We start from the raw sequence: 13,898 nt of genomic DNA on the forward strand, positions 1-13,898 counted from the left end.
TTTACGAATATTTAAAATATTAAGAATGTTTAATTAATATAAAAATGAACATATCACATACAAAAGTGAATATTTTGCTATAAAAACAGGGATTTTTCACCAACAAATCTCATAGGAAAAGGGTAGCTTATTAGGAAGTATAAACAGAGATATATATTCTAACCAATCCACCAATATGTAAAACTCATTACAATGATTATACATGTTACAAGGGGAAATGATATCCTCCTTTCTTTAGAAATATAAATTTAAGTAAGTATTAGTAATAAAAAGAGATTCATTTTGAAAGTAAAACTGAAGGTTTCATATATGACACTGATTAAATATCACTTTCTAGCCAAGTAATTTTTTTACCCTCAGATTTTCCTTGCTCAGGATCATCATCCGCTGTTTTGTCGTCACTGTCTTTTTCAAGGGACTGGTCTTCAAACTCCTCTCTGCTTTTCTCAACCTCTTTGGAGTTATTATTCTCAATCTCGTTCTTGTCCTTTTCTACTTCTTCTGGGCTTTTAACAATATCAATATCTCCTTTTTTGGCTCTTATGGATTCCAAAATTTCTTCTGTAATAAAAAACAAAAAGTTTTGCTTCCATGTATACCAGATATAAAAGTACTACAGATGCCACTTAAGAGTTTCAATATAAGTTATTAAAATTAAACATGTTCAAACATTAGAACTAGGAAATAAGGATAAAGATTACCAATACGATGTCAATGCTTATAGAACCCAACCAATTTGGTTATCTTCATTTCTAGAAAATATATGGTAATTACAACTACTTTCTTTTTTCAAAAAAGAAAATCAGTCTAACCTTTGAAGCTGACATGATAGAGATTACTGTCATCTCTTCTACCGTATGAGGAAAACTGTGAGCTGCACAGACCCACAGTTTCAGGCAGTCTGGTACAGCGGTCAAAACCAAGGTACCCATGACCCAGTGCACATCTGACTTGAACTAGCTGTTTAGGCTTACAGTTGCCAAGCTATCTAACCTTTAGGCTCTACTGAAAAACGAGAAAACGAAGTCCCATTTGGAAAAAACATTTCTCTCTGAAGTCCCGTAACTGTTTTGAATATTTCAATAAATCCCTAAGGGCTCTAATCCTCTTTCAATTTGGGTGGAATGATATTATAGTATGATGTAGACCACAAGTATATTGGCACAGACTCTCAGGTATTAATGACATTCTTTGGATTATGATCCAATACTATCATTTTTTATTTTGTTCCTCAAGTTTGTTCCAGCTTTGGCCACTGGAAGCTGAAAGTGAGGCCTGTGTTCTCTGAACACACTTCAATCATTCAGTTGTTCATTCGTTCATTCATTTAGCGTTCCCTTACTTTCTAGTACGACAAGACGCTCCAGGCTCACCTTGTCTTTTCCCTGTCCCAACCCTAGAATCCATGATCTCTGTAAGGACTCTTGGTTCTTTTTTTATTGGAGAATGATATCCAGAAGACATGATCTGGGCTCAGGTGTAATTGTTACTACTACAGTGTCACTATTTCGATACTCAGCCAACAGCTAGGAAATGTTAAGTATATGCATACTAAACAATGTATGTCATACATCTATATTTTTTCTCTATCTTTGTGCGGTGGTTTGTGTGGTCCATTCAAGCATTGCCTTGTTGCTTCTCTGTAACTTTTTTTTTTTAAAGATTTTATTTATTTATTCGACACAGAGAGAGAAATCACAAGTAGGAAGAGAGGCAGGCAGAGAGGGAGGAGGAAGCAGGCTCCCCGCTGAGCAGAGAGCCTGATGCGGGGCTTGATCCCAGGACCCTGGGACCATGACCTGAGCGGAAGGCAGAGGCTTTAACCTACTGAGCCACCCAGGCGCCCCGCTTCTCTGTAACTTCTAACAAGAGAAACCTTGTTCTCATTATCTATAATATATCTACTTATTTGGTCAACTCTAGTATACACAGTAATTTCAGAACTGCTAAACTGTACCCAGATGAGAAATAAATTTACCAACTAGAGTACAGTGTTTGTGAACAAGAAGAAACATTTTTAATGCCATGTAACATGGTAATTTTTTTTTTATTTTTGAATTTCCTTGTTTACATTTCCTTTGTTTAAATCTTCTGTACCTGCATTTTCAACCATGCTTCTTAAATTGTAGGTATCTAGAATGTTTCCTAGGATTAAAAAACCCTAAAAAGTCATCACTGGAAAACACTGATCTTTCTGGTAAAGTGATGACAGCTGAGCTGGCTGGAGTTAATTCCTCACACTCTCTATCACCTTCTCTATTCCGAATTCCTGTAAGAATTCAGAGCCAATCAATATATGAACATCTAAGATAGGTACAGGACAATTTCATATGGAAGAAATTCCAACTGGCACGTTTTCTGTCCTCCTCATCATCCAAGTCTTCCCAGGATCCTTTTGACCTATCTCTTCATATCCCTTTACCTGCCACTTTCAGTTCAATTCACCATAGCTGTGGTTACTCTTGCTAATAAGTACACTAAACTTATCAATGGAAGCATCTCATTTTTTTTTAAAGAACTTTTTATTTAGAAGCCTAGTTTCTAATCACTTGCTCTTCTTAGAGCCATAGTATTTCTCTTTCAAACATAGCTCCACCCTGATTTTCAACTGCCAGCTCTTCTTTTTCCTTTTTTCAAGGAATCTCTATGCCCAATGTGGGGCTTGAACTCATGACCCTGAGATCAAGAGTCACCAGCTCTACCGACTGAGCCAGCCAGGCGCCCCCAACTGCTAGCTTTTCTTCACCTAACTAGTTCAAGTTCCTCCCAACTTTCCTAGTGCCATTTAATGAGAATAAAACAACATTAAAAACAAGACAAAACAAAATAAAACAAAAACAACTACTACCAGGGTGATTGGGTGGCGCAGTCACCCAGTTAAGCATCTGACTCTTGATTTCGGCTCAGGTCATGATCTCACGGTCGTGAGATTAAGCCTTATGTGGGGTTCTGTTCTGGGCATGGAACCTGCTTAAGATTCTCTCTCTCCCTCGTTCTTTGCCCCTCCCCTCCGCACTTTCTCTCTCTCTCTCTCTAAAATAAAATAAAAACCATCTCTACTTAGAAAAATGTATTCCAAAAATAAGCTTCCTTCAAAAACACCAAAATAAAGAATTATAAAATACAATTACCATAAAGGTATATGATAAAGCAAATATAGCAAACTATTTACAACTAAAAATATACAGTAAATTGTATAATCATGATGGACATACAGGTGTTTACTGCACCATTTTTGATCTTTCCATATATTTGAAAATTTTCATAAACTATTAGAAAAAAACAGAAAAGGAAAACTGAACTACCAAAGTAGAATTAAACTCTCCCAAAGTATACATATAAGTATATAAAAACCAAAGGGCTTGGGCGCCTGGGTGGCTCAGTGGGTTAAAGCCTCTGCCTTCAGCTCAGGTCATGATCCCAGGGTCATGGGATCGAGCCCCGCATCAGGCTCTCTGCTCAGCAGGGAGCCTGCTTCCTCCTCTCTCCCTGCCTGCCTCTCTGCCTACTTGTGATCTCTGTCTGTCAAATAAATAAAATCTTTAAAAAAATAAAAAATAATAAAAAAAATAAAAACCAAAGGGCTAAACTTGAAAGGATTTATGCTATTTGCAAGGTTAAGAATGTCGAGTCATTAGAACACACTGTGATGCTGAAACTGATGCCATGATAATGCAAATTACTCCTGGCTATTTCAGAACCCAGTAGTTTCTTTCTGCTGTTTTCCTCTCATAAGATCCCAAGTTAAAGAACACCACAAGAAATTGTTCTAGGTTTTTACCTGGCCTGGATGCTCCTAAATGGACTACCTACCATAGCTCAGATTTTGGTTCCCAGGGAGAGCAAATAAACTTAACAGTGGCAGACCAGCATTTTAATGGGGAATTCTTCTGTCTGAATGTTTAATTCACTGCCAGTATACCCCTTACAAAGCTGTTGAGAGGATTAAAGGCTTGTAAAACATCTAGTTGAACACCAAAGCAGGTACTCAAAAATGCCAGTTTTCAGGATGCTTGGGTGGCTCAGCTGGTTAAACGTCTACCTTCAGCTCAGGTCATGATCCCAAGGTCCTGGGATCAAGTCCCGAACCAGGCTCCTTGCTCAGTGGGAGCACTGATTCTCCTTCTGCCTGCCACTCCCCATGCTTGTGCTCTCTTTCTCTCTGACAAAATCTTAAAAAAAAAAGTCAGTTTTCTCCCCTCTTCCCCATTAATTTTCAATTCTTTTGAGTAAGAGTACCGTGTTGGATGAACCTTAGCAAAGGAGGAGAAGAAGAGAAAAAAAAAAGTGTCACTTTTTATCTAGATCTCCCCATGAAATAAATCCAAGCCACAGTCACTCTTACTTAAATGAACTCCACACTGTATTAAGAGGTAACTACAGGATCAAGACAGTCCCACAGCACATAGGCATTAGCCCCCTAACTGTCTAAGAATATATTCTGGCCTGATGCCCAAAGCTTTCTCTGCTGTTCCTGATTACACAAAAAAGTTTAATTTTTAAAAGTACATTATATGCTGGGCGCCTGGGTGGCTCAGTTGGTTGAGCACCTGACTCTAGGTTTCAGCTTCAGGTCATGATCTCAGAGTTGTGGGACTGATCAAGCCCCTGTCAGGCTCCACACTCAGTGGGGAGTCTGCTTGAGATTCTGTTTCTCCTTCTCCTTCTGCCTCTCTCTCCCCCTAAAAATAAACGAATCTTTAAAAAACAAAAATAAAGCAAAAAAATGCTCATTGTAGGAAATTTGAAAAATATAAATAGGATACCAACTATAATCCTACTATGCTAATTGGTTATTTTTTTAATAAAAGCTGGTGTATTTACCGCGTTGTTTATTTAGAGAAAGAGAATTTAAGTACTTCAAAGACCCAGGTACTGTTCTGGCATGGTACCTTATGTAATTCTCCAAATCTCCAGTCTTCTATAGCATGATAATCCAATTCTTCTATATTGGGCATTTCTAGTTTTTCACATTCCCCTGTATCAGACCACTAAACATTTTGATTACCAATTCCTATTTTGGTTTTGTTCTTTAGTTAAGATGATACTGAGGTGCATGGGTGCCTCAGTTGGTGGAGCGTCTGACTTCGGCTCAGGTCATGACCTCAGGGTCCTGGGATGGAGCCCCATGTCAGACTCTGCACATCAGGCTCTGTGCTCAGCACGAAGTCTACTTGGCCCTCTCCCTCTGCCCTTTCCCCTGCTCAAGTGTACCTCCTAGTCTCTCTCTCATAAGTAAATTAATCTTGAAAAAAAAAAGATGATACCATCTCTACAATTTTGTACACAGGCAAGCTCACTCCAGAAAATACTTCTAATTCAACATACTTGATAAAAACATACATAATACTGCTTCTTAGGGGACTGGACATAGTTCTTTATTATTGTACTAAAAGCTGAGGATGCAAGAAAGTAAAAATAGATTTGTTAATTTTAATGCCATGATTCATGAAAGAAAACCAAGAGGAAAGTAACCTGTCTAAAATTAATAAACTTCCTATTATCTGTTCTATACCATGGAGAAAAAGAAATCAGAAGAGGATACAAACTCCCCCCCCAAATTCTAACAACTGAAATTATCTGATAAAAATGTTACCTATTTTTCTAAACAGATCTAACAGAAAAATACTTCCAACAACCAGATATGAAGAAACACAATCCTTGGTAATTAGTCTGCTAGTTTCTGAAGATGGAGTGCATGTGTATGCAACAGTATTTATACAGGACAATATGACTATCACCCTCAAAAAAACACAGGTGAATTCAAGTGAATGCTGATGTAGAGTATGTGAGAACAAGCTGGGAAATAGCTTAACTAAATATATTAAGTATAGACATTCTATTTTAAGCAAAAGGGAGAATGGGGAAATTTTTTCAGTAAATGGAGACTCGAGAACATTAAGAGGATTTTACGTACAGCAGATAATGTATAAAGAAAAGCAAAACCAGGCGGTTAAAGTGTACTTTCAGAGTCTTACCTAATCATTTTACCTAAGATTTAAGGAAAACACAGGTGATACTTATTAAATATAAAAAAGTGGGAAAAAGAGGTGAAACTGGAGATTACAAAGGAAGTTCACTTTTCATTCTACACCTTTTTGTACTATTTAAACTTTCTTTAAAAAATCATATTTATTCTGTTACACTGAAAAGAAATTAAGTTAAAAAAATCATATTTACTTATTATCTTTTTTTATAAAGCAAAAAGTTGAGCAACAAAGTAAATCAGGTACTACTGAAATATAATCCAAAGTATAAAATAGATATCCATGAGTCCACACTGATATAAATAAATAAACTAGGAGAACAGACAAATCTCCTATGCAGAAAAGTCCCAAATAATTTGTGTAGATAGCTGCTACCCCGGAGTGGAGCCTAAACCCTCCCCACCTGAGTGCAGGCAGTGCACAGTGACTTTCTTCCGAAAAGCCCAGCACAGGTGGGAGCAGTAATCTTACAGGGCAGAAACTCAACAAATGCCACCTGAACCAGATGAACATCATCAGTGACAAGTCACGTGACGGCATGTAGTGCTGGTAGGAGGAGAGTGGTGTGGTCTTCCTTCCAGAATCCGTATCTCAGTTCTGAGAAGAACATGAGACAAATCCATTTGAGGGCCTTCTATTAAATACCTGACCAGTACTCCTCAAAACCGTGAAAGTCATCAAAAATATGAAAAGTCTGAGAAAATGTGACAGTCTAGAGGAACCTAAACAGACGTAAGTAAATACAATGTGGTAGCCTGGATGGGATTGTGAGACAGAGAAAGGTTACCAGTAAAAATAAGAAAATCAGAATAAAGTATAGATTAAGGTATCATAATGTATCAATATAGGTTCACTACTTATGACAAATGTGCCACACCAATGTAAGATGCTAATAGGGGAAACCTGGTGAGGGAATCTGGAACCCTCTGTACTACCTCAGCAACCTTTCTATAACTATAAAACTATTCTTTTTTTTTTTTTTTAAAGATATTATTTATTTATTTGACAGAGAGAGATCACAAGTAGGCAGAGAGGCAGGCAGAGAGAGAGAGAGGGAAGCAAGCTCCCTGCCGAGCAGAGAGCCCGATGCGGGACTCGATCCCAGGACCCTGAGATCATGACCTGAGCCAAAGGCAGCGGCCCAACCCACTGAGCCACCCAGGCGCCCCAACTATAAAACTATTCTAAAATTAAAAGTTTTATTTAAAAAAAAAAGCAAAGACTATCTTTTAGAAGAATACTCTTTCTCATAATTTAAAGTAGGATTCACGGGGTGCCTGGGTCGCTCAGTAGGTTGAGCATCTGCCTTTGGCTCAGGTCACGATCCCAGAGTTCCCAGATTGAGCCCTGAGTCTGGCTCCCTGCTCAGTGGGGAGCCTGCGTCTCCCTCTCTGCTCCTCAACCCCACTCGTGCTCTCTCTCTCTCACTCTCTGCCTCTCTAATAAATAAATAAAATATTTAAATAAATAAATAAATAAAAGTAGGATTCTCAATAAGATACCTGAATTAAAGAAAAACAAAACAAAACAAAACAATTTAGTAATGACCAAGGCAAGATACTAAAGGCTAAAATGCATAAAAATCCCCTAATTTATGTTGCAATGAACAAGATTCCTTAAGAAAAAGAAAATAGAGAACTGAGGTGCCTGGGCGGCTTAGTCAGTTAAATGGCTGCCTTCGCTCAGGTCATCATCCCAGGGTCCTGAGATCGAGCCTCATGTTGGGTTCCCTGCTTAGTGGGGGTCTGCTTCTACATGTCCCTCTGCTGCTCCCCTGCTTGTGCTTTCTTGCTCACTTTCTCAAATAAATAAAATCTTTAAAAAGAAAAAACACAGGGCGCCTGGGTGGCTCAGTGGGTTAAGCCTCTGCCTTCAGCTCGGGTCATGATCTCGGGGTCCTGGGATCGAGTCCCGCATTGGGCTCTCTGCTGGGCAGGGAGCCTGCTTCCTCCTCTCTCTCTGCCTGCCTCTCTGCCTACTTGTGTTCTCTCTCTGTCAAATAAATAAATAAAATCTTTAAAAAAAAAAAAAAAGGAAAAAACACAGAGAATTAAAGTATATATAACTTGAAATTACTAAAATTTCAAGTTTTACAGTGATTTCATAGCAAGAGTTAATCCTAAATTTAATAACAAACAAATTGAGAAAATTTCCCTCTCACCATTAGCTGCCGCCAGAAAGGATTTGTTACTGCCCCGAGCCTTATTGGTCAAGTCTTCGGTTATGTCCATGTGCCGGTGGATTTCTTCCCGCATTTCTTCCAGGATTTTGCAAAGTTCTGCTTCCCAGTAATCTTTATCTAGACAGTCAATTAATTCTGCAAGTTGGACCTTTGTGCTGTAGTACCAAATTTTCTTCTCATTCTCATTTTCTGTATCTTCTTCTCTGTTTAAAAGAAGTACAAGAACACTCTCTGTGTTAGACATCACCGCACTGATCTGACAACTGCCATCTATCCAGTGAAGGTTAAAATATGTAACACAAAGTCTGCCCACTAAAGCTCAGGATATTTGCTTACAAGAAATCCCCTCAAGTCTCATTCAAACTCAAGTCACTTTTACTTTAATTGAGCAAGCTCTAATTATTTTGATTTCCTAGCCCACAGTAGCGTAAGATAAAATAATCCGTGAGAAATAGTGGAGAGAGAGGATGGAGCGCCTGGGATGCTCAGTCGGTTGAGCCTCCAACTCTTGATTTCATCTCAGGTCATGATGTCAGGGTCATGAGATGGAGCCCCACACCGGGTTCAGTGCTCAGTATGGAGTCTGCTTGGGATTCAGTCTCTTTCCCTCTCTCTCTCTGCCCCTCCCCGCTTGTTCTTGCAAAATAAAAATAAAAAGTAAATAAAACCTTTAAGAAACAAAAATAGTGGAAAGAGAGGAATTAGTATAGCAGCAAAGGAAGATTATCAATGGGCGCCTGGGTGGTTCAGTTGGTTTGGCAGTCAGTTCTTGATTTCAGCTCAGGACATGATCTCAGGGTCCTGGGACTGAGGCCTGCGTCAGGCTCCTTGCCCACTGGGGAGTTTGATGGAAGATTCTCTCTCCCCTCTCCCTCTGCTACTCCCCCCACTCGTGTGCGCTCTCCCTCTAAAATAAATAAATAAATCTTGAAAAAAGAAAGAAAGAGGGGCGCCTGGGTGGCGCAGTGGGTTAAGCCTCTGCCTTCGGCTCAGGTCATGGTCTCAGGGTCCTGGGATCCAGCCCCGTAAAGGGCTCTCTGCTCAGCAGGGAGCCTGCTTCCCACCCCACCCCTGCGCTCTGCCTGCCTCTCTGCCTACTTATAATCTCTCTCTCTGTGTCAAATAAATAAAATCTTGAAAGAAAGAGAAGAAAAGAAAGGTAGGTAGATAGATATGTAGAAACACACAGAAACAGGGCCTCACACTTCAGAGTGTGTAAGTACTTGCTGGAAGACAGTCTTGCTTATACATCAGTTGACTCTGAGATCATCAATGAACCACATGAATGGAATCTGAACCAGAAATATTTAAGTTATGGTCAGTGCATGGCAGGAACGGAGCAGGCTGATATTACAATCCAGTTTAGAACATTTCCATCAACATGATATACATGCTCTGCTAAATTCTGGTCCTTGAAGGAGTCAACTCTGTGAGTAATAATGTCTCCTCTCTCTTCCTTTCTTATGGACAAAGTTCAAACTGGAGAGAAGAGCAACTTCCTGTCCTGCCTGCATCTCTCCAAAGGTCCCAATCACTTGTAATGTAGCTGTGGATGTCAACTAAAAACACAAGGTAAATGCATGGCTAGGACCGGACTTTCAGAAATACGTGTGACAGTATTTCTTCTCACATTCAAAAGGAATTCAGGAGCATCTGTGAGCTACCAGATGAGAGAGTCTAACTTTCCTGCCTATTCAATAGCAAACTCACAGAACCCAAAGAACTGGGCTTTAAGAAAGATCTGGTTTCAGGGGCGCCTGGGTGGCTTAGTCCTTAAGCATGTGCCTTCCACTCAGGTCCCAGAACCCTGGGATGGAGCCCTGCAACAGGCTCGCTCAGCTGGAAGCCTGCCTCTCGCTTTCCCATTCTTCATTTGTGTTCCCTTTCTCCCGTGTCTCTCTCTGTCAAATAAATAAATAAAATCAGAAAGAAAGAAAGAAAGAAAGAGAAAGGAAAGAAAAAAGAAAAGAAAAAAAAGAAAAATTTGGCTTTAAAATACTCAGGCATTTGGGGCGCCTGGGTGGCTCAGTGGGTTAAAGCCTCTGCCTTCGGCTCAGGTCATGGTCTCAGGGTCCTGGGATCAAGCCCCGCATCAGGCTCTCTGCTCAGCGGGGAGCCTGCTTCCTCCTCTCTCTCTGCCTGCCTCTCTGACTACTTGTGATCTGACTGTCAAATAAATAAAAATTAAAAAAAAAAATAAAATACTCAGGCATTTATAAGATATGCAAAGGTGGACAAGACACAACTCTCTGGGTTTCTGAGCCATTTTATTTACCTTGCTGATAAAATGGGGATAATGGTAACTCTTTCAGGGCCACTGTAAGAATTAAAGGTATTATAATAAGGCACAGACTGTAAAAAAATAAAATAAAATAAGGCATAGATTGTAGCACCCAGGCACACTGTTAGTAATCAATAAAAATAAAATATTGTTACTATTACGGTAGTAAGTAAATAAAAATTAAGTAGAATTCCAGGAATCAGTAATTCTGAAGAAAGGAGGGACATATTAAGTCATGGATAAACAAATGGATATCAAAATTATCAAAAATGAAAAAAAGGATTAATGAATGTTATCTCACTTTGCTCTTTAAAAAAATTTTTTTTTAATTTATTTAAGTAATCTCTACCCCCAAGGTGGGGCTCGGGCTCAATCTCAAGATCAAGAGTCGCACGCACTCTCAAGCTAGCCCCTCATTTTCTGCTTTCAAATCAGCATCTGCTGACATATGAAATTAGCATATTGTTCTGTTAGAAGCTTTCTAAAAAAACTGCTGAAAATCATTTTTTTAAAAATCTGCTTTCAATTTCTCTCTATAATTGGTATTTCTGACTTACTATGACTGAGTGATGACAGCAGTCTTATTCCAACTTACAGTGTTAAAGATGTCAGAGTCCTCTAATCAAAGAGACTAATAAAATACTTTTAAAAGGCAATACTGTATCAAAAATGTAATTAAGTGAAAATATCAAATCAGAAGTACTTAAGTGAGCTTTGACTGAGTGTAAGAGTTACAGGACAGCCTGGTTATTTTCTAAAAAATTAATCTTAAGGATTCACTTGTTATAAAGATGTTGAATTCTTTCTTTTACTATTTCCTTTTTCCTTTTTACTCAGGAAAATCTACCAAATTTCAATGAAACAAGAAAAACATTCTTGGGGTAGAAAACATAACTTAAAAGTGTAAGATTTCAACACAAAAATGAGATGGTATGGGACCGAACTTATTTAAATGGACATTCCAGTTTTTCAAGTAACTCACATACTATTGAAAGGGTTCCTAACATAGCTGACTTAATCCATACCATCATTTGCATAATCTCTATCTAAACAGAGAATACAGGCACGTGGGTGGCTCAGTGGGTTAAAGCCTCTGCCTCTGGCTCGGGTCATGATCTCAGGGTCCTGGGATTGAGCCCTACATCGGGCTCTCTGCTCTGCGGGGAGCCTGCTTCTCCTTCTCTCTCTGCCTCCCTCTCTGCCTACTTGTAATCTATGTCAAATAAGTAAATAAAATCTTTTAAAAAATAAATAAATAAACAGAGAATACTTAATTTCATTTTTTTAAAAGATTTTATTTATTTATTTGAGAGAGGGGGAGAGAGTGAGCAAGTGAGAGAGTACGAGCCAGGAGGGTGAAGCAAAGGGAAAAGCAGATACCCTGCCTAGCAAGGAACCATGACCTAAGCCAAAGTCAGATGCCCAACCAACTGAGCCACCCAGGGACCCCTTAATTTCAATTTTAATCTTAATTTTCATCTTAAAAGATGAACTCATCTTAAAAGAGAACTCGCTACTTCATATAGCAGAAAGCTCTTCCTTTTTCTTTTTTTTAAAGGTCATGGGGCGTGAACCTCCAACCCTGAGGTCAAGACCTGAGATGAGATCAATAGTCAGACCCTTAACCTACTGAGCCGCCCAGGCACCCCGGAAAGTTCTTCCTTTTAACGAGATAACACAAACCTAGTGTTTCTATCAATTAGTCCTGATTCTGCCTGCTGGAGTTATGTGAAATAAACTTAACACCTCCTCCATACACAATCCTTCAAATTGTTCACAACACCTACAATTTTACTCTCTCTTTTCAGGCCAAACATGCTCAAATACTTTAATCATTTCTTATAGCACATTTTCCAGTCTTCACAAATCTGATATTCTTCACCTCAATGTCCCTCTGTAAGTGTGGCACCCGAAAACTATTTTTGATTCTGTTCAACAGTCACATACAACATTGACAACTTTTTTCTTCTTAAAGCTACAGAAGGATAAATTTGTTAAAAGCATAAAGTAACAAAACAGAGTGAACAACAACTGCTAATGTTTTCAAAGAAAAGCTGGTTTTTTTCTTTTTTTTTTTTTAAATAACATCTGTGCCCAACATGGGGTTCAAACTCATGACCCTGAGATCAAGAGTCGCATGCTCTAATGACTGAGCCAGTCAGGTACCCCATAAAAAGCTGTCCCAATCCTTATGGACTTAGGCACATTAACACAGTTTATATAATCAAAATTATTTGTTCTAATCATAAAAGTGACAAAAGGTTTCCTAAACAAATACACATTGATATGTATATATATTTGGTTTGGGGTTAGAATGTGATTTCTGTAGAAGCTCTGTTCCTACAGTGCCTACAATGTTCCTTCTGTACACCCAAACTGGCCTGGCTTTCAGAAAGACACTAACCAGCTCAAAGGAACTCACAGATGGCAGGAGAAGACAGGTTGGAATGAAAACGTTTGCCAAAAATATAATTAACAGCAAACATAAATATTAAAGGTCTCCATTTTAAAGTTTGTTTGGCTTTTACTTATGTAAGATAAGTAGGAAGTTAATGACTAACAGTAAGTTTCAAGTTTCATTTAAAAAAAAAAACACAAACTTCAGAGTAAGGAACACCAGTAGTGGGTTGAATAGTATCCGTCCAAAATTCATGTCCACCTGAACCTCAGAACCTGACCTTATTTGGAAAAAGGGTCTTTGCAAATATAACTAGCTAAAGATCTTAAAATGAAACCTGGTATCTTTGGGAAGCCTAGGTGGTTCAGCCAATTAAGCACTGGACTCGATTTCGGCTTGGGTCATGATCTCAGGGTCATGAGATCAAGCCCCACTGAGTCTGAATGAGATTCTCTCTCTCCCTCTCCCTCTGCCCTTCCCCCTTCTTGGGCATACACACTCTCTCTAAAATAAATCCTTAAAAACAAACAAACAAAAAAAAAACAGAGGGGACAACTGGGTGGCTCAGTCAGTTAGGCATTCAACTCTTAATTTTGGCTCACGTCATGATCTCAGGGTCATAAGATAGAGGCCCACGTGGGGCTCTGTACTCAACAAGGAGTCTGCTTGGGATTCTGTCTCCCTCTTCCTGTACCCCTCCCCCATTCTCTCTCTCTCTCTCTCTCTCAAATAAATAAATAAATAAATAATAAAAGAAAAATAAATAAATCCTGGAGCGCCTGGGTGGCTCAGTCAGTTAAGCCTCTGCCTTCAGCTCCGGTCATGGTCTCAGGGTCCTGGGACTGAGCCCCACATTGGGCTCTCTGCTTGGTGGGGAGTCTGCTTCTCCTTCTCCCGCTCTGTGAGTCTGCACATATGCTCTCTCTCTCAAATAAGTAAATAAAATCTTTTTTAAAAAGAAAGAAAGAAAATCCTTAAAAAAGAAAGAAAGAAAGAAATCAGGTATCCTTGTAAGTGGAAGAGAAGACACAGAGAAACACACAGGAAAGG

The 13,898-nt window shown here is 39.0% G+C and overlaps 1 protein-coding gene across 6 annotated transcripts in view; it reads right to left on the reverse strand.

The window, feature by feature from the left end:
* BPTF (bromodomain PHD finger transcription factor) overlaps window positions 1–13,898 on the reverse strand; it is a gene marked incomplete at its 5' end in the record, with an annotated part of 155,877 nt that overhangs the window by 88,543 nt on the left and 53,436 nt on the right. For all 6 annotated transcript variants that reach the window (XM_080825943.1, XM_080825941.1, XM_080825942.1 and 3 more), the window contains 2 exons: window positions 355–561; window positions 8,149–8,372. In XM_080825943.1, the coding sequence (XP_080682069.1) occupies window positions 355–561; window positions 8,149–8,372 (431 nt within the window). The remainder of the gene's footprint in view (window positions 1–354; window positions 562–8,148; window positions 8,373–13,898) is intronic.

Source organism: Martes martes, assembly GCF_963455335.1.
Source record: "Martes martes genome assembly, chromosome: 16".
In the NCBI taxonomy this organism is placed as follows: Eukaryota; Metazoa; Chordata; class Mammalia; order Carnivora; family Mustelidae; genus Martes; species Martes martes.